General features: G+C 48.0%; 1 protein-coding gene and 1 long non-coding RNA gene across 5 annotated transcripts in view; both read left to right on the plus strand.

The window, feature by feature from the left end:
* The window catches only part of LOC147040683 (teashirt homolog 1-like), a 78,891-nt gene extending 61,319 nt beyond the window's left edge, over positions 1-17,572 (plus strand). For 2 of the 4 annotated variants that reach the window (XM_085901356.1, XM_085901358.1), the window contains one exon: positions 7,391-12,226. In XM_085901356.1, coding sequence (XP_085757482.1) covers positions 7,391-10,593 — 3,203 coding nt within the window. In that variant the 3' untranslated portion in view covers positions 10,594-12,226. Of the gene's footprint in view, positions 1-3,354; positions 3,555-7,390; positions 12,227-14,612; positions 14,841-17,334 lie in introns of those variants that run through there. The other 2 variants (XR_015063002.1, XM_085901357.1) reach the window with 2 other exon arrangements.
* Positions 17,573-17,993: 421 nt separating this feature from the next.
* On the plus strand, positions 17,994-19,333 carry LOC147040684 (uncharacterized). Its single transcript, XR_015063003.1, has 3 exons — positions 17,994-18,072; positions 18,388-18,550; positions 18,639-19,333. It is a non-coding gene; the product is annotated as an uncharacterized LOC147040684 (long non-coding RNA).
* Positions 19,334-20,326: the final 993 nt, after the last annotated feature.

Genomic DNA, 20,326 nt, shown 5'->3' on the forward strand with positions numbered 1-20,326 from the left:
GAATGAGCGGAGGAGGGGGTGGCAGTGGAAAAAGGGGAGGCCAAGCGACAGAAAGAAGTGAAAGAAAAATGAGTTGAGCCATCGGTGAAATAAAGCAAGTGGGAGAAAAGTATCAAGGAAAATGAGGATGGCAGGGGCGGGGGGGCCGGGGATGGGGGGTGAAAGCATTTGGACGTCGAGAGCGGAGAAAGAAAAAGAGAGGGGAGGATGTCACCCATGGCTGCCACTCATCACTCACAGCCTAATGACGCTGTTTTTTTCTCCTCCCTTGCCCGCCAGTCTCCCCCCCCCCCCTCCCTCCATCCCTCCCTCTCCCCGCCGTGGGAGAGAGGACGCTATGAGAGGAGTTTAGTAGGAGGGAACTCAGACCGACCAAAGGGGGTCACTCAGAGTTCACAACGTCCAGGTGGGGCTCTGTCGTTGTTGTTAAAAGTGTCTGGACGGCCACGGTTTACACGAGATGTCCCACTTGAAAAATGACTTCTAGTTTTGACGTTTTGGAAGAGCTTTTGCATACAGACGCTGTCAAAACAAGCCCTGTGGTAGAAAAGGCTGGAAATGTGTCATTTGCATACCAGGCCAGTAGGGGGTCGTATCCAAAAGCCACCCAGTCATATGTATCGGTTTGGGATTTGACCTTAACGCTGCAGTCAGTCACTTTTTGAATTGTAGTTTTTGTAATTGCTCCCCCTAAATACGTTTTCACAGATGGTCGTTTCTCACATATGCACATAAAGTAATAAAGTCGACTTAGTATGTTTGTTGTACTTGTACGCCGTTCCTGATTGGTGGTATGGAATTTTGTAAAACATAATTTATTTGAAATAATTTGGAGCTGCAGGTGGCTCCCCAGTTGAAGAAGGCCTGCTTTAAAGTTGCTTAAGACCTGACGTGGTACTGGCGTGTTGTTGTTTGATGTGTGTTTGCGTGCAGAGAAAACACTTCCTTCTGGGATTGGCTAGCTTCCCATGCCGAGCTAGTGTGTGTGCGTATGTGCGTGTCAGCTCCACTTTGTCCTCGCCGTTTCTGGGAAGCGTCAGCCGTTTAGAACTCAAACGGTCTGATTCTTTTTTTTTTTTCTCTTCTCCCTCTGTCCTCCACAACCACCACCTCCTCCTCGCTCTCCTCCTCGCACCAAATTTGGGGAACAGCTGGGGCGGCCATGACGATGATTTGTCTCCCTCTGCCCGTCCGCTTGACAGCTTTCAGAGCGCGCACATGCTCGTACGCCGTCGCTAATAAGCACACACACGGCGATACACACTGTAAGACACGTAGCCTTATACAGAGGCCATGTTTTTTCTGGCCGCTGCCAAAACACGGCCATTTCCTTTAAGCCGGGCCAGCCATACATCAGCGTGGGGCCTCCCGGCCCGGATGGCAGGGGCTGACAGAATGACACGTGTCATTTATCAAACGAGGGGGCGCCGGGCCAGGCCGGGCCGGGCGGGGGTCTCAGACAGAGTCCCCGCATCCATAGCAGTCTTTCATGGGATGCATGAACTCAAGTCTCATGATAGCTCAAGAAAAACAAATATATATATACGGTTAGAGCCACATGCACAATCATCAGAGAACTCGAAAAGAATTCTTGACAATGCTTTGAACACATTGGAACTTACTCCAACCTATTCGAGGCAATTCTCACTCCCTTTCTGGCAAGAGACTATCATATATCAAGTAATGCAAAAGTTCTCCATAAAGGAGTCAGACGTGCTTGCTTCAAGCTGGTTTTTTTTTAAATGGATTCTTCTAAAGCAATTGCTAAATGTGCACGAAAGCTGCAAATATCATTTTTCTCCACTAGGGGTCACCATCCTTGCGACGCACACCATAATCTGACTATGACTTTAAGTGTGTGTGGCTTTGTTCAAGGCTTTGCTGTATGTGAGTGCTTTGTGACTCTCCAAGCCCAGTCCTGCACTCTTAGCATGCACGCCGCCACAGTCGCGCCGCCATCCGCCTCTCTCCCTCCTTCATCACGTCCTCTTCTGTGATCTCACCCTCGACCCTCCCCCCCTAACCCCCACCCTCGCCGTCGTCTCCTCTTTCAAGCGCCCGTTCATTTGTCTTCATAAGCCTAATTTATTCGCCGGGCCCGCAGATGCGCGCTGACACACATCAGTCTCCCTCCCACGCCGTGTGACGCACACTCCCTGGGCACACACCTGACCTCCCAACACACATGCACGCATGCATGCGCACAGCATACGCGCACGCAACACGTACTGATGTGTCACGTCGTGTACTACCTCATAGCTTCACCCACTCAGAGCTCCTCCCCCTGTCGCATTCCTGCACATATGTAGCCATTGGTGTGTGTTTGTGCATGTTAATATGTTTTTTTTGGGAGATAGAGGTCACTTTGGGCGGGGAGGGCCGGCTCTTTTTTTTTTTTTTTATGGCGCTTTCCACACCCGCGCAGCCGTTGGTTGTCTGTCCGCGGTGGGATATTGTGCTCCGTTGAAGGATGGCTTCCTCTCTTCCTGCCTCGCTCCGGCTGGGAGGCTGCTTTGAGCCAACGTGCGCGTCCACGTACACGCGCGCACACAGACGAGGCATACATATATACTAGTCGCATACAGACCAATTAGCTGGACATGACAAGCTCACCACTGCATCAATTAAGCCTCAGTCCCTGTTTTTGGTTTTTTCCCAACCTGCTCTACCTTTAGTTCTTGCACACGTAAATGAGGGCAAAATGTGGATATGTGCGATAGATGCCGCCCTCCCGCTTCAATCTCCTACACTAATGTCGAAACGTCAACAGCGAAAACTTTGGCTCATGGAACATCGGCCGTCACTGACACTTTGTCACTGGGTTAGAGAAAAAAAAAAAAAAACGAAGTTGGCCAAGCAGAAAGGATAATAGCTTTCACGGTGCACAATTGGCGGAATTTCCCCGGTGACACATGCGGTTGAAAGCGCTCAAATATTTTGGGACGTCTCGGTCGTCCCGAGCAGACTTCCACCCGGAGGCTTTTTGTGGTTCTAATTAATTTCCCTGAAGTCACTTTTATGGCTATTCATGTTCCTTCTTTTCCTTTTTATTTCCTCTTATTTTTTAACTATCCCTGAAAAGAAAAAGTTGCGTCATACTTGCATTCAATGTCTTTATTTCAATGTAGATCCAAATAAAGAGGAAACTTTGTGACCTGACTCGACCCAACCCAACCGGTTTGGTTTTGGCTGTACGCCATCGCATTTAAACTGTTATAGAAGTATCTAATTGCTATTTATTAAATACTATGTGTTTTAATAATCAAAAGATATACATCTTGCAGATTAGCGTGTTGTATTCTAAGTAGTTGTGTGGCAGTCATCCTTCCTCGGAGCGTAACATTGTTTCCTCCGTCGCCGCTTTGGGTCCCTGGAGTGGAAAAGCTCCATTTGAACGCCTCTATTCATAGTCCAGGGACACACTGGCATTTTTTCACAGATTCTATTGTTTTCAATAGTCGCCGAGCGGTTTTCCCCAGCGCGGAAAAACTTGAAAACTAGTCGGTCAATGCTTTTCCGCTCTCTATTGTCCACGCCGGCGTCGGTGATTTATGGTAATTATCCATCTTTTGGGGGTCATCTGTCAAGCGGCTAGGCGATGGGAGCAGATGTTGTTTAGTCGGCCGCAAGACGGGAAGATGGGCCGGGGCAGCGCAGGTGAACTCAAACTACGGGTGGGGAAGGTGTGTGTGTGTGTGTGTGGGGGGGGGGGGGGGGGGGGGGGGATAAGAAATAATCACCATTTCATTCGTAACCTTCAGTCGTAATACCTGTGATTAACTGGAGTGTATTGGAGTCAAATATGGAGTCCCCAAATGCAATTCCTCGTCCATTCCAGTGCGCCTTAGCTGCATTTAAGCACGCCCGAATGATAAATAAGCGAGAACCCTTTATGGAATATATTGAAGTGTTGCTTGACCTACATGGAGTCAGCTGAGCCAATGTCTCACAGTGGCAACATTTGTAATTAGCATTAGTAACGCTTTATGTGCACTTTGCCTCCAAAAACAAACCAGATGGTTTGGAATGCCTGCGCAGCACAAGAGCACAGTTGTTGTTCCAACCCTCCACTGTGTGTGTGTGTGTGTGTGTGTGTGTGTGTGTGTGTGTGTGTGTGTGTGTGTGTGTGTGTGTGTGTGTGTGTGTGTGTGTGTGTGTGTGTGTGTGTGTGTGTGTGTGTGTGTGTGTGTGTGTGTGTGTGTGTGTGTGTGTGTGTGTGTGTGTGTGTGTGTGTGTGTGTGTGTGTGTGTGTGTGTCTGCCGGGGGGGTTGCACGTGCCACGAGCTAACGGCCGTTGTTTAATCTCAAAACAAACGCTCGTCCGACAGTGTAGAGAAGCCGGCGTTGTGCGCGATTGCTCGATAATGTCAAAAATGTATCAACGGTTTTGGCCTACGCCCTTTTCTCAGACATGGCGGTAGGGTGAAGGTGGACCTAAAAGACGTGAGAAGTAATCATTTCATTTTATTTACAGCCTCTTACCTCCTCGCAGGTCAGTGACACACACTGATCAGGCTTGTCCAAAGCCATCAGAGGTGAGTGGCAGCCAACGAAGGCTGGGTGCGGTGACAAAGCCAAACGAGACGGCGGTCGCAGAAGGGGCTCGCTAAACGCTGCGAGGGGGGGGGGGCCTTAGGCTGGAATGCGGCGAGTAAATCAGCGAGGGTGAAAGCTGGCGGAATTGGACATTAGTGCTGCAAATGAGAGACGGGATTGCCCTCTCGGTGGAGACGACGTGAATAAATGAAGATGCGTTACAGGGGAAGATGTGTTTGTATGTGCGCGCCGCATAGGGCAGCCTGATTGTTTTGGACGGCGTGACACAAGATGGCTGACGTATGACAAGTGCTACTTTATTGGCTAATAAAGCACTTTGGACAAGCAGAAGTAACTCGGTAATTTGGGGGAGATTGTTCACACATGCATTTGTGCGCAAAGGTACTTGGACAACCCTCTGTGTAGCATACCTCAAACTTTCCGGTCTATTAATTGCGTGGTGTCGTCGAGCCATTTCCGTCCATTCCCCGTTAATGTAGGATTTGAATGACGGCCATTTTATATGGCAAGTACGTGAGCCAAGATGGAGTCCGCTACTCAGATGAGCGCAGCCATTGTCCAAATAGCTAAACCTGCGAGCGTGTGTATGCCCTTTGCTAATCTAGCATGTCAGTGTATATGTGTGTGTAGGAGCTAATGTTTTGGAGGACCTCACACGTTTCCCTGCCCTGGGGGAGGTATGTTGTTCTTTGTGGTGTCCCACTGTGGTGTCACCTGTCTGCAGCAGGAAATCCTGGACTGTACACAGCAACAGTGACAGGCTCCACTCCAAACACACAGATGGCATAGCTTCTTACACACACACATATTTTGGTTGTACCTTTTGTAGGCTTTGTCTGAGTACATTTGTAGTTTAGCATTGGTTAGCCCAGTGTTTATTCCCGCTTGTATACTTCCTGTTCCTGCACACTAGTGGATGTTAATGCAAACGATGCAGTGTCAGATAACGGATGAAGATGCCAAGACCTGGGGATTTTTTTGGGCCACGCCCCAAAATATTCTCGCAGTCTGTCAATGTGTGCTAGGTTGTCCGATAGTGCGCAGCTCGTGTGCCGCTTTCATATCGGTGGCCAACAAACTGTGCCTAGGCTGAATTGGTTGGCAGTGTGGAAAAGAAGCAGACACCCAAGATAAAAGTGTCCTGCATTTGCGAGCGTGTTGTAGTTGTTTCACTGGGTTCCCACATCCTCTCCCCGAGTGGGCTTTGTACATTTTTGACTGACAACCACAACAGACACCTCCATTTTAATCCCCTCCCTCGGCCCTCCTCCCTCGCCGTCTTTTGTTCCGCCCGAAAGCAGCCGCGTCAGCATCTTTCCTCATCTCTGATTGCCTTATTAGCCGGAGGTGGCACTCGCAGTGCTTTTATTTATTTTTTTGTGCGTGTCCTACACAGATGGTGGAGAAGCCGTCGTTTGGGCTATTAGCCGTTGTGTGCCGCTCCCACCAACCTTCACGCACTTTCCGAACGCGGTTGGCTCCCCCCCTTCCCCACAGTTTGTTTGTTGCGCTGTCAGCTTAGCTTTTGTCTTTCACTTAAACTCACCACCTCGGCCACGTTTAGATTTCTACGCTTAGACCAGAGCATTTACAATGGGGTCCAATTTGGTGAATGGCCCGAGCCGAGCGTAATTAGAATAGTTGATTGTAAGACAAAAAGGGATGCCTCCAAAAGACGCAGAAAGAGAAAAAAGGAGGAGGGTGCTTGCAACAGTTGAAGCTGCAGCTTTTCCCAGGCAGCTGTGACTGGCACCTCACACACATCAGGTATTATGTCCACTCCTATTATGGGATGGAGTGCAACATGCTGTTTGAAGCTGACAGCACATCTGCCTCCTCGCTGGAGACTCATTCTGGCACCTCAGACAAGCATCTTACCCGAGATGGATTTGGGGGAGGGAAGGCGAAGGGATAGGGGGCTAGCATTTGATTTTTTTATACTAGACCCCCCCCACTCGGCCCCAAACCCCTCCTGGAAATATTGAGTTTCTTTACAATGTCGCCTCATTTTGAGTCAGGCGTCTTTCAAAGCGCGACCGGGCTGTCATGTCCGCTGGCGCTTTTCCCTCGCCCCACGCTGGGAAGACTTCCACCGCCGTAGCCAAGTCCACTCCTCCCCGCCAAGCACGTCTTGGCGAGGTGCCCCGAACTGGCACGCTCTCCCGTTCTCGCACCATCTCCGTTACTGGGAAGGCCAAATCGTGTGCGCACGTCCAGTCCAATTGAAGGATGGTGTCAGTTTTCCCACGTGAGCCGCTACTTTAGATGTTGTGGTATGTTGGATGTTCTGTTTAGCAGTTCATCCATCATTCAATGCAGCTTTTTCCCTTGCCTAGTAATGGTGCAGTATCAGTGGTATCTGTTCTTACCCTTTTAAAGAATACGGAATACCCACTTGTGTTCCCAGCGCACAAATATAATCTTCATGTGATTTTTATTTTTGATATTTTAAGACCTAGAAGTATTGTAAACATTTACGGTAATTCTGACCACTCTGTAATTTTCTTCCCATTTCACTGCGGAGTTGGAACGGCCACGGTGTCACTCCAAAACAGTTTAGAGAATGTCTCAATAAAGTCAAAGGTCCGTTGTAGCTATGTAGGGATGACTTATTTTCCTTCAGTTGGCGTAATGGCCATGTGTCCCAATAGTGTGTCAGATTGAAGGCCAGGTGACCATCCATCCAGCTGCTAAAGCGCCAGAAATGTCAACATGAACATACAATCCCTTCTGTGCATGATTTTGACAATAGCCGCTCTGTGTGTTGTAATTCAAAACCTTCATAGTAATTTGCTTGAAATTAACCAAACATGTTTTTTGTTTTGTTTTCCAGCTTACGGTCCAGAGGACGAATTTGGATCCGACAAGGCAGATGAAGAGGAAACCCTTCAGGATGACGGCCTGTCTCCCGACGGACGGGACACCGACTACTTGTTCAACGACGAGGAGGATCGATTCAGCTGCCAGAATTCGCCGCTCAGCAACGGCACAAACCCGGATGCCGGCTACGCCTCGCCGCTCAGCGCGGCCAGCGACCACCCGGCAGACCTCGAGACGCCCCCCTCGGTCAACGGCGCTCGGCAAAATCCGGAGGAGAAACGCGACGAGACCGTCGAGCCGTTTAACGGCCTCTCTTTGCGGGACAGTTTGGCCAAAATGAAGGCCGTCTACGCAAACCTGATGTCGGACGCGTCGTGGAGCATCGCTTCGGACGTGCCGAAAGCTCAACCGAAAGACCAGCTCGCGTTGGGCAAGAGCAACAAAAGCGAACAACACCACGAGAGCAACGGGATCCTCAACAACCACGGGCGATCAAACGTCTCGTCAAAGAGCCGGTCGAGCGGCCCCTGCGCTAGCGCCAATGCGCCCCCCGCCACTACCGTGGGATCACGAACGGCATCCGACGGCACGGGAGTCAATTCGGGGCTAGCCTACGACTGGCACCAGGCGGCTTTGGCCAAAACCTTTCGTCACACGCCCTACCAGCTACTCCCCGAACCGAGCCTCTTCAGCACCGTGCAGCTGTACAGGCAGAACAACAAGCTGTATGGACCCGTGTTCACAGGCGCCAGTAAGTTCAGGTGCAAGGACTGCAGCGCGGCCTACGACACCTTGGTGGGCCTGACCATTCACATGAACGAGACGGGCCACTACCGCGACGACAATAAGGACACGGAGGACGATCGGGGCAAGAAGTGGTCCAAGCCTCGTAAGCGCTCCCTGCTGGAAATGGAGGGCAAAGAGGATGCTCAGAAGGTTCTCAAATGTATGTACTGCGGCCACTCCTTTGAGTCGTTGCAGGATCTCAGCGTCCACATGATCAAAACAAAACACTATCAGAAAGTGCCTCTGAAAGAACCCATGCCGGCTCTGGCCTCCAAGCTGGTCCCGCCAACCAAAAAAAGAGCCTTTCAAGAGTTAATGTCGCCCGGCTCCCCCGACTCTGCGTCCTCCGGCGTCCCGCTGGGAGAGACGACCAAAGAGCAGAGGCTGAGCAATCCTTACGTGACGCCCAACAACCGTTACGGTTACCAGAACGGCGCCAGCTATACGTGGCAATTCGAGGCCCGCAAGGCGCAAATCCTCAAATGCATGGAGTGCGGCAGTTCCCACGACACCTTGCAGCAACTGACGGCGCACATGATGGTCACGGGTCACTTTCTCAAAGTCACCAACTCGGCCTCAAAAAAGGGGAAGCAGCTGGTTTTCGATCCCTCTAGCGAGGAGAAATTTCAGTCCATCCCCTTGCCTCCGACCACTTGTAAGCTCCCGGTTCCCGACGAGAAGTCGCAACCCGACTCCCCTTTGCGGCCGGCAACGCCCGAGGAGGAGAAAGGCGAGGGAGAGGATGGTGAGGCAGAAGAAGAGACTGAAACGACATTGGAAGTCGAGACAAAAATTAAAGAAGAGAAGGAAGATCCACCTGAGAAGTCAGATAAGCCAGAGGCCAAGTCCTACCAGTATCTCAGAGAAGAGGACTTGGAGGAGGCACCTAAAGGCGGACTGGACATCTTGAAATCATTGGCAAACACGGTGTCGAGCGCAATCAGCAAGGCCCAGACGGGCACCCCGACGTGGGGCGGCTACCCCAGCATCCACGCCGCCTACCAGTTCCAGGGCTCCCTCAAGTCAACGCTTCCGTCTTGCGCTCAGGTTCAGCCTTTATTCAGCAGCACCTCCGTCAAGGTAGCGCCTCCCTCCAACTCGTCGCCCAGCAGCCCTTCGTCGTCGCCAAGCCACAAGAACAACGTGCAGGCCATGGAGAAATTGGTGGAGAAGGTGACTGGGAAAAGCCTGGGGAAAAGTGAGAAAGAAGAGAAAGGCAGGTGCGCCAAGTCGCCGTCTCCCAATTGGAAGGATAAACGTGTTTCGCCCAATTCAGATAAGACTGACAGAATTCATTGGAGAAGTAAAGAGAGTAGAAAAGGTATGCGGATGAAGGAGGAGGAAGCAAGGTCTCCCAAAAAGGCCCGCGATGACGTCCGCAACAACTTGAGCATCATTACCGACCACTCCCCGGAGCGGCCCCTCCTTAACCCCCTCAGCGCACTGCAGTCCGTCATGAACACCCACTTGGGCAAAGCCGCCAAGGTGATCGCGCCCTTCGGAGACCCCTTCGCCACGCTCCACAAGCTCAACGGCAAGTCGGCGGTCACCAAGCCGGCCGACCTGTCGGCCGAGTACCAAAACGACGAGCAGCCCATGGATCTGACCAAATCGAGGAGCGCCCACGGAGCGGCCCCTGCAAACGGTACGGCGGCGAACCCGCAACCGGTCTCCAAAAGCGCGTCCCGGTCATCATCCCCTCCCCTGGGCGAGAACGCTTTAATGGACATATCAGACATGGTGAAGAATCTGACGGGCCGCTCGACGCCCAAGTCCACCACGCCCTCCTCCGCATCGGACAAGTCGGACGTCGACGGGGGGACTTTGGAGGACGGGACGGAGGAGCTGTCCCCCGTCCAGAGGAGGAAAGGGCGGCAGTCCAACTGGAATCCGCAGCACCTCCTGATCCTCCAGGCGCAGTTCGCCTCCAGCTTGCACGAGACCGCCGAGGGGAAGTTTGTCATCAGCGACCTGGGCCCGCAGGAGCGGGTACGCATCTGCAAATTCACCGGTCTCTCCATGACCACCATCTCGCATTGGCTGGCCAATGTGAAGTACCAGCTAAAGCGGACCGGCGGCACCAAGTTCCTGAAAAACATGGACACGGGGCAGCCGTTGTTTCTATGCGGCGATTGCGCCTCCCAGTTCAGAACTCCTTCCTCCTACATTCGCCACTTGGAGTCCCACCTGGGCTTCACCATGCGGGACCTCTCCAAGCTCTCCATAGACTTTCTGGAGCAGCAGACGGTCGGCAGGACGGACGATAAGACCCTGGGTCCGTCGGAGTTCACGGAACACGACGACGACGGGTGCAGACCGTGCGTTAGGCCCTTCGTGACCAAGCACGCTATCAAACTGCACCTGCGCAAGACGCACGGCCACTCCCCCGAGGACCACTTGATCTTTCTCAAAGAGTTTGACAAGCAGTGACTAGGGCGCCTAGGTTGAATCTGCCACAAATGTACAAAGCGTCGTCACGGCGCACACGGTCGTTTTGCCGATCTGTGTATCACGCTTTATTTTCATGTTTAATTGACAATGGAAAATGTTGGACAAATAAACAGTCAAGTATGGTATTTGTTTTTTCTTTTCTTTGTTGTCGTTTAGGTCAAACGCGTCAATTGTCGGGCGATGATGAATTATTTTGTAAAGCATAAGTTATGTTAGAACTGTTGTCTTCTGATGATGTCAAAGGGCAGAATGATCCAACTCCCTCACATAAACATATATATAATGGAAAAAAAAAAAAACGTAAAGATTGGAATGGGTCAGGTTAATAATGTAACTCGCCACAATTTGACCGTCGTATCATATGCAGGACAAACCTTTTTGATAATGACGTCAATGCTGCTCAGTCTTGTGTGTTCAGTGTAGTTGATTGAAATGTAATTGCGAAAGCGGGTCAATGTTGATGTTGAATTGAAAGTTATTGATTTGTTTTTCAATTTTATCCTGGAAATTGAATCATGGAAATAAAGCATGATACACAGATAATAATGCCACATAGTGTAAGAAATCATACTAGGTGGTGCAAGGTGTTATTGGGGGGTCCTTGCACCATCCCAAAACATTGCGGGTTGCTGTAAATTGACCAAAACGGCGTCGCAACCGTGTTGTGGGCGCACTGCATCTTTTATGAGCCTTTGGGAACGCTCCATCTGTCGTTTTAAAAGTGGACCGCCGCTCCCCTGTTTGTGTCACGGTCAACGCGCGTATTATTTATGAGCTTGTTTGTGCATGTTTTAATGTAAAGCGGCGGGCGGGCAAATGTGGAGAAGCTCCATTTTGGAACAATTGACAGCCATTGAAATGAAGGTGAAGTGTTGAAGGATGCTGTAAAAAATGTTATTGTAGCTATTTAAGCAAGTGGCAAGGAATGAATAAATCACAGCCGCTTTAAAAAGAGCAAGCAAAAGAAAGGTAGCATCGCATTAGTTGGGTGATTATTTTAAAAGGAATCAAGTTGCAGTGTGAATCATGAGCAAGCGGATGCTTGTTCCAATGCCACATTGTTTGTACCGTGTAAATTTTTATAATGTTATTTTGTAAACAAAGTTGGCCCAAAGCGTATCATGTTAGGTAGAGTTCTGATTTTGATTTGTCATTAAGTGTGGTTGCCACAAAAGCACTTGTTACACAAAAATGAAGGAACAAATTGATTTTCTTGGAGTTTATCTTGTTCATTTTCAATGATGCTATTTTTGTCTTTGGTTGTAAAATAAAGGCCATGGTTTCAACTTCAACGCTGTCACTGTGTAGTGTACAAAAGGAAGCTTGTTGAAAAACATGGAAGATGATCAATAATAATGTCATCAAAATAATAACGTCATCAAAATAATATACATGTATGTAATAATTAGTGACGTGAAGCGCAAACAAATTGTAATTGTAATTAGATCAATTAATGGGACATAGATTGAATGTGCATATGAAAAGTAAAGGACCATAGTGCAACAAGTTTGTTTAGAACTTAGCAACAATGTGAAGGTCTTCATTTACCATATGAACCCTGTTTCAGATTTCTCCAGAAAGAATAAACAGAAAACACAGTCATAATCCTGACTCTTAGTATGAAGTACCCAAGCGAAATAAATGGAATAAAAGTAAAGTACAACTTAAAAGGAACAGGATATTGAAGTTATGGTTGAACAAAAGTTCAAGTGTAGGTTCCTTAATTGTCAAGCTTGTATTTTCTATCAGATGTGTGTGTTGGATTTTATTGAGCTTGTTATTAAGGAAGGCTTGATAGACTTGTGTTTTGCATTTCCGACCCCCAAATCTCTGCCTGTGTATATTTATATAGGCACCAAAAAAAAAAATAATCCCTTTATAGTGTGGGGTGTTGTAGATAAAATAGAGAGAGGACAAAATGCACTTGTGACGCACGCGCGTGTTTGACGCGGAGCTCGGCTTTGCCGTTCACCAGCAGAGTCGGGCACCTGATGATAAAAAGCAAGAAGCCGCGGCACCGAGGGCATTTAAGTAGACACGGTACCGCCCCGCTCGACTCTTGAAGGTTCGCCTCAGGCGTCTTCGCTCCCGGGAACAATGAAGCTTGCGGTGTCACGCAGCAAAATGGGCCCCCGCCTGGAACTGATGGCTTTTTTGGGGGGGGGTGCTCAGCCTTAGAAAGTCTGAGAGCCATTTAGACACAACATGGAAAGTATTGTTTTGAAGACCCCCTTTATTTGTCAGTGTCCAAAAGCTTATTTTAATTCAGGCCGGGCGAGAATGGATACCAAGTATAGTTATCAAGCGGCCGGCCACTAGTGTCATTCAAAGGTATCGGCTTCTCTCGGAGGCTGCCGATACCAGCCACCGATACTTAAGCCCAACAACTATGACAGTGTTAGTGGTATTTAAAAAAAAAAAAGTGTAGGTGAAAAGGAATCGGTATTAATTGAAGAGGCTGGCCCTATTTGTCATCAGGTTTGTTGATTTCGTGATAGGTGTTTGAGTCAATTGTTATTTGACAGGCCGTTTCGCTATTATGTACCAGTTCACAAGTTTGATGTAACGCAAAGAAGGGATCACCTGTAACAACGTCAGTCAGCCAGCCAGCCAAAGGCTTAGCTGCATTGTTTACAAACGAATATGTGGTTGATATGAATGTTCCCTCCAACAAGAACTGCAAATCCATGTTGGCTCCGAAAGCTTGACAGACTTTGCAAGAGTGACTAAGCGTAGGGAAGACGGGCCCAAAAAGAAGCACCCACCTGGAACGTGTTGACTCGTGAGGCTTTGACTTGTCTCGCTGGCCGTACGGTTGGAAAAATAAGAATTGGCGGGGACACGTCACATGAAAAGTAGGTTGCGGACGTCTCGGGTTGACCACAACGCGGACGCTGACATCACCCTCCCGGAGACATTTGTGCGTGCGCCTTCGAAAATAAATAGGTTACAACTGTCGCGGCTGCCATTTCCTCATTATTCCCGACTATTCCTGGTCGGGTTGTCAAAGGCGTTTCATCCGGCAGCCTCGGCGGACAGCGTGACGAGTCTCATTCACGTGTGGTCCAAATGCTTTGCATGAGAACGGGGCCCCCAAACTCTGGCAAAGTGACACTGGGCCGACAAGCCGTCAGCGGGCGGCTGTCATATTAGCCGGCTAAATTCAGGTGACACCCATCCGCCGGCCTCACCCGGCCCGACCTGACACCGCTTCGTGTTCCCCGCTGTCTTTTTCTGAGGGGCTTTGTTAGCCGGGGTGGGAGCGGAGAGAGGCGGAGGGGGCTTTTTTTAATCAGCATGACGAACCCGTGCACGCACGTGCGCGCACGCGCATACTGGATGTGGGTGCAAGCATCCGCCGAGGGCAGCGGGCCGGCCGGCGTGCCATCATTAGTCCAGGGCGACGCGGCGAGCTCCTGACACATGTCGACGTGAGCTTTCATTCGACCTCCGCAAGGAGCATCGGCATTATGCATAAAGGCGCTACTGTCACCGGGCGGGAAGAAGAGAGACGGAGAGAATTTATTCGAGGCGCTACACCTTGCAGCGGGTCCGCGCGTTGCGACCATATCCAAGTTGCGGAGGGTGGACGACTTAGTCGTGAAAGCCTCCTTACGTGACTTATATGGAGTCCAAAATGTCAACATCAGATATAGAAAAGTATCAGAAAATATGCCGTGAGCTCCGTTGCTGTGTATTTGCTGTTTGCTCTCCCCAAAGGTCAGCGACCTTTTAGAAATGGAGAATAATGAAATGAAGTACATAATCCCCGCCCCCTGTTTTGCCAATGTTGCCTATGTTGAAGAAGGAATTCCATAATGTGTCATTGTTTGCAAAGATTTCATCAACTTGAAATGCCAAATCATTATGTGGAGTCTGAAATGTTTGAATTTATGATGCTTCAAAAAGGATTATCATTGTTGGGAAGCTTCAGCTTGAGTATCTGCCATTGTTGCCATCCAAAGTTATCAGGCCTGAACTTGAACTTTGTGTTGTAGTGCCGGTTCCCATGTCTTTACCTTCCAAGAAGAGCTGGAGAGAAAGATGCGATGGGAGTGAGGCATGTGAAAGAAGACAGCCTTGCCGCCATTCACCTGAGAGCCTTTTAACAATGTTTGGCAGTCGCCGTATCCCCATCAGGTGTGCTGAATGTCCCATTACGTGTTATGTGTGACCTTTGGCCTGGCTGGGGCAGATGAGAGGACACCTGAGAAGTCCTTGAGAAGGTAGGCCAAGAAGATGTTCGCTTTTGTTGACATGCCAAAGATCATCCTGCAACCTTCCAACCGCCCACTCTGATGTGACTCGTTGTTTTGGTGCCCAATTATGAGGAAGCAATTAAAGAAGAAGTCAAATGCGTAAAACGAATATGCAAATGATCAGTGGAGGCGTTTGTCCGATAATGTCGCGTCTCTAAGCTCTTTTATTTGTAAGTGAAATATTCCCTGATCCACCGTGACAAACAAACAGAAGCGATAATCCTATTATGTTATTTTTTGTTGGGGGGGGTGCTTTTTGTTTTCTTTCTACAGTCACTCAAATGTGTTGTTGTTATTGATTAAAAAAATAAATTAAAAAAAAGTGGCGGCATCCGTTTCATGGCTCTGTCCCTGCATTGTTGCCAGCAAAACATTTTGTACACGAGAATTGTAAGAAAATCTTTTGTTCAATGACTGAAGTGAATGCCCAAACAAAAAAATGCCCAAAAAGTAGAATCAAAGTGAGCCGTAATGTTGTTGCTGGAATGCTTCTGAAAGTTTAGGTCAGTGGAAGTCAGAGATGGCCACTGTTGAAGGAAGCTTTTAAGCTATAAAGTACTTGAAACTAAATAAGTTGCGCTTGAGCCGCCAGTGTCACGGGAACTTTGGCACGATGAGGACACCACTGTCATTTTTCCACTAATACCTGTACTAAATACCCCCGCCTGCTCGCTCCCAACGTGCACCCTTTAATCGTGGAATAACGGCCTTTTGAGAGAGAGGGGGGGGGGGGGTAATAAAAAGTGACAATTGAAGGATCCTCACCTCTGTCTGCGGCATAGAAGAAAAGTCTCCTTGTAATTATTGCAGAAGTGTTTGTTGGAATCGTAGGTGACAAATCCTCAAACCCCCGACGACAGAAGACGTCGAGACCCCTTTCATCTCGGGGGGTGAGCCACTGACAGGCTCGGGCGACGCACCTTTCATGGCGAATGTTTTAATGTGTCGTCACGCTCCGCGCGCCCTCCGCTTGTCGCGTAGGCGATGTGGCTCGTATTAGAGGGAGTTCAACGGCAAGTTGTGAGGAGCAGCGCTCCAACTTTAATCATGGGCTCGTTTAGTCAAGAGCTTTCTTTCCGCTGCTGTGAGTCAGCCCAGGCATATGAATGCATAGATTTGGGAATTTGGAAAAGTAGCAAAGTGGACAGTCGTAACACAAGAAAAAACAATGTGCGTGGGTTTAGATTGGCATATAAGAGAAATGTAGGTCAACCCAGACCAATGTAAAGCTTTTCATGTGAAATAGTGATTGTTTATTGCCAGATGACCAATTTCAGGCAAAGCCGTCTGATAGCATCAAAAAGAAAAGATGTTTGAATTTACAGAACGTGTGCAATACTAGCTCCCAATTGCTTGTGACAGCTTCAGGTTGAAGGTATGTAGGACCATCCTTGACCAAAGTCAGGTTCGATGGTGGCATGGCCAGCCCGCTTTAAATGTTGTCAATAATCCTCATTTTCCCGAGCAAAGTCGTTCTAAATGAAGTTTGCCGGTTGGTGATTTTTAGTGTGAATGTTTGCTGTCTCGCACTTAGTAAACAATGTTGCAATTGGGAAGCGGGCGCTTAACCTGTGGTCATGTGGTCCATATGGCAGAGTCAGGGAGCCTCCAGTCCCGCCGTGAGCTCAGCGTGTGGTCGGGACCGTTCATAAGCCTCCCAACCCAACTCGAGCGTCACTCACTCAGACGTCAAAATGTTCCTGCTGTGCCAGGAGGAATTAAAGGTGGAGCCTTTTGATCCTCTTAGAAATGTCTGAACAGTTTGCAGAACAATTAAAAAGCACTAATCAGCAATAGAGTCAAGTCCAACTGTAGTCTTGGGCAATGGCCATGGTTATCTTTGTCCATAAAATAGATCCAAGTCAGTCATTGTTGTTGCACAATGTACTGCGGCCAAATGACAGCAAAGCATGTGTAGTCCAAAAAAGAGCAGCTGTCGTTGCATCAAGGTGACAGCAAATGCAATGTAAGTCAAGCAAAGTGTCCCTTTGTTGTGTTCATGTATATTATGTGCATTGTGTATTAAAAACCAAAGTATGTCATTGTAATGGGCATAGCACTGTTTATTGTAATGCAGCGTTTGGCCACCAGGAGGCAGTACAATACACCAACATCAGTCTGGATAATCGTTATACTTCTAAATGAGTCTGTTATATTTCATACAGCTGAAAAGCAAAAGACAAAGCAACAAAATTCCAGATTGATGGAAGAATAGTAGAACATCAAAGTCATGGGAAGAAAGCCCAGATTGTTGAAAATAGGCTCATAAAAGTCATTAGTCACCAGAGTTGGTATTTAGAGGCCATTAAGATTGGTTAATAGTAGGCGTTGTTTTGTGCTGAATAGCAGAATTTCAGTCCATTAGGGAAGGTAATGCTGAGGGGATGAAATGTCTGATGTTGTATTGGATAGAATTGATAGTTGTGAGAGAAGACCTTTCCACCTTGTGCTGTTTTGGCAGGAACCTTTGGGAAGTCGACTCAACTGGCCATTGTCAGGTGTGGAGCAGAGGGATGCAAGCTGGGCAGCCTGCGCTTCTCCTTCAATGTGGACCCATTTGCCTTGTTGCCCTTCTGCAACATCATGCTGGCCTCGCTGCACACGTACAATGCCAATGCAAAGTCATGCTACCTTCCAGGACATGTCTCCCCCCCCCCCCCCCCCCAGAAATATAAAGATGTGCCTGAAGAATGCTGATAATCCAAAGTAATAATGAATAATATGGCTAAAATGTCTTAAGTGATGTTTTCGTTGTCTTATTGTAGTTGTAGGTAAAAGTGGGTTGAGATGTCTGATTGTGTGAAAGTGTTAGAGAGGTATGCCGAATTTCTATAGTCATTGTAATGGTAGAGTTTAGGTGCAGTAATGTAGCTAATGTACACTAGTTAGTTATTTCTTGTGATTGAAAATAAAAAGAATATTGTGTGAATGTAGTCGAATGTGAAACACAGCAAACCGATTCCTGTCTGCAGCCCGCCTAAGTTGCAAGATGAATGAGCCAGTCTTTGTTTTGTAATTCACAGATCCTGGTCACATACATCATATTTGCAAGCACATAGATTATGAGAGCAAGAGCATTTATCATGTGACATTGGGTGGGTGTTTCCTTCACATGCTGATGTAGTGTTTTTCACAGGTGTGTCCCGTGGAGCGGTAAAGTGGTGTGTGCATAGGTCCCATTCACAGCAACTAGTAATGGGTGAGTGATAGCAGTGTCGTGCTAATGTAGTGTAAGAGCAAAGTTAACCATCCAAAATAAAGACATTGTGTATGTAAAAGGGATGCATGTTTGCTGTATGGAACAAAGGTACTTCATAGAAGTAGTGCAGCATGTCACGTTGATTGGCAATATAAAATAGTTGATAGTTGTTAAGCCATCACTTGCTGCACTGAAGGTCTTTATGTGTGTTAGTAGCTGGAGAAGGAGTGACATGGTGGAATAAATCCAAAGAAGCAAATGAAGGACATGAGTGAGCTACTTTGTTGTCGTCATAGTTGGATGTGTCATTTTCAGGTCCAGGTGAAGACTTCATAGGGGATGCCGTGTGGCTGGCGGTGGCGTGGCATCGTCGGCCGCTCGTTTCTTCCCCGCGGCGTGTGAGAGTGTGCTCCGTCTGTCAGCTGTCAGAAGCCAGCCGCTGATACACAGACCTGTCACTTGTCATCATCCTGCACCAGTGAGGGCCTTTTGCAGCTGCCTTTCTCCAGGGAAGTGTGTGTGAGCATGTGAAACTTTGTGTCTGTGTGTGTTCTTTTTGTTGACAGGGTGGCAAGTGAAAGGCACCAGGGGAAATGAGGAAGGCCAACTTGCAAGTGCCAGAGACTGGAACGTCCCAGCAATGGAAAAGTAGAAAGACACCTGAATGGCCACTCTTGACACACGCTACACTCATTGTTACTTACCCAACATCCAGCCAAACACCAAGTCGTCATACTGCTACACACGGCACTACAAAATGAATGGACGGACGGACGGGGGACACACAGTACTACAACATTAAAGTACAGTCACAGATGGGGAGTCATTGTTGTCTTGCAAGAGAGCTTCTCCATCCAATTAATGGGAGTTAAAGGATGTGACCAACCTGGCCTCCCTGAGCAAAATGGAAGCAACCATGTACTGCACCTGCTGATGTGCAATGTCACATTGCACCACGAGGTGGACACGAGTGTACCCACCTCACCTGTCACTTCTAATGGCACACAAGGGGGGAAGGAAGGTGAGAACATGCAAACAGCTGACATCTTGTAATGTGATCAAAGTGCCAAGTAGCTCACTAGATATCACAGATATGACACACGGCAATCTGTGTGAGATCAGATATCACGGAGGAGTAAATATCACCCACCCACTTCTCAGGTAGAATAAATAAACCACAAAGCAAAAGTGTTGCTGGTATGCGGTTCTGCTCTGGTCCTGGTGAGCAGCTTCACCAATTCATCCATGCTGCAGGAACCAGGTCCTTTGGCCCCACTTAGTGGACAAAAGCAGGAAGAAATACACATGATGATTTTTTTTTTTTTTTTTCAAATATATTTGTACGTTTACGCTGTCGCCGTCTTCAGGTCAGTTAGTGAAATGCTGTCGGTGACAACTTCTGGGAACCCCAAACAAATACCCAGCCGTTTTTTCCCCATTTGTCTCACGTGCTATTTTTCTTATGGGAATGACCATTGAAAATCAAACTTTCGTTCCACTTTTCTTGACTCGTGACAGACAACAAATAAGAAAATGTTCATTTTGCGTTAATAAATAACATGAAGCTGCTCATATTTTGCATGATATCAAAGGTTGATCTTACTGCCACGCTGTGAAAAGCAAAGCATGGAGAGTCTCTGTCATGTTGATGCAAAGATTTGATCTATCCCAAAATCAGTGACGTGCGATGAGGTTCATGACTGGGGAGGCACTGACGTCTAAATATTGTTATCCAATATATTTACTGCAATTTCACAAATAGATTGCTGGTTTGAAATTTGATTTTATTGTTTTAATAAACATTTATGTTACAACTTGTCTGGTGTTTTATTCCTTGTTTATATTTTTGGGGGCATGAAAACAAAACGTTTGATTAACTGCTTTATATGACAATACATGTGTTGGTGTCCCCCACAATAAAGAGCAAGTAGTCAAATACACATTCTTGACACGTATGAAAAAATGCATAAAGTTATTAGGCACCCCTGAAAATGGTGGTGTACCTAATGGAGTGTCCGAGCCTACCTCACAGATCAAACAGCCAATCAGAAAGTGGGGGTGAGGGCGGGTGTGGCACTTTTCACTTTTATTTAAGCTTTGACCATGATTTTTCCCTAATGAAGTGGCCTATGATTAGGTACACCTGAAAATGGCGGTGTACCTAATGGAGTGTCCGAGTGACGTCACAGCTCAACCAGCCAATCAGAAAGTGAGGGTGGGTGTGGCACTTTTCACTTTCACTTAAACTTTTCCC

This window comes from Syngnathus leptorhynchus, chromosome 20 (assembly GCF_054491065.1).
Source record: "Syngnathus leptorhynchus isolate UIUO chromosome 20, UIUO_Slep, whole genome shotgun sequence".
Classification (NCBI taxonomy): domain Eukaryota; kingdom Metazoa; phylum Chordata; class Actinopteri; order Syngnathiformes; family Syngnathidae; genus Syngnathus; species Syngnathus leptorhynchus.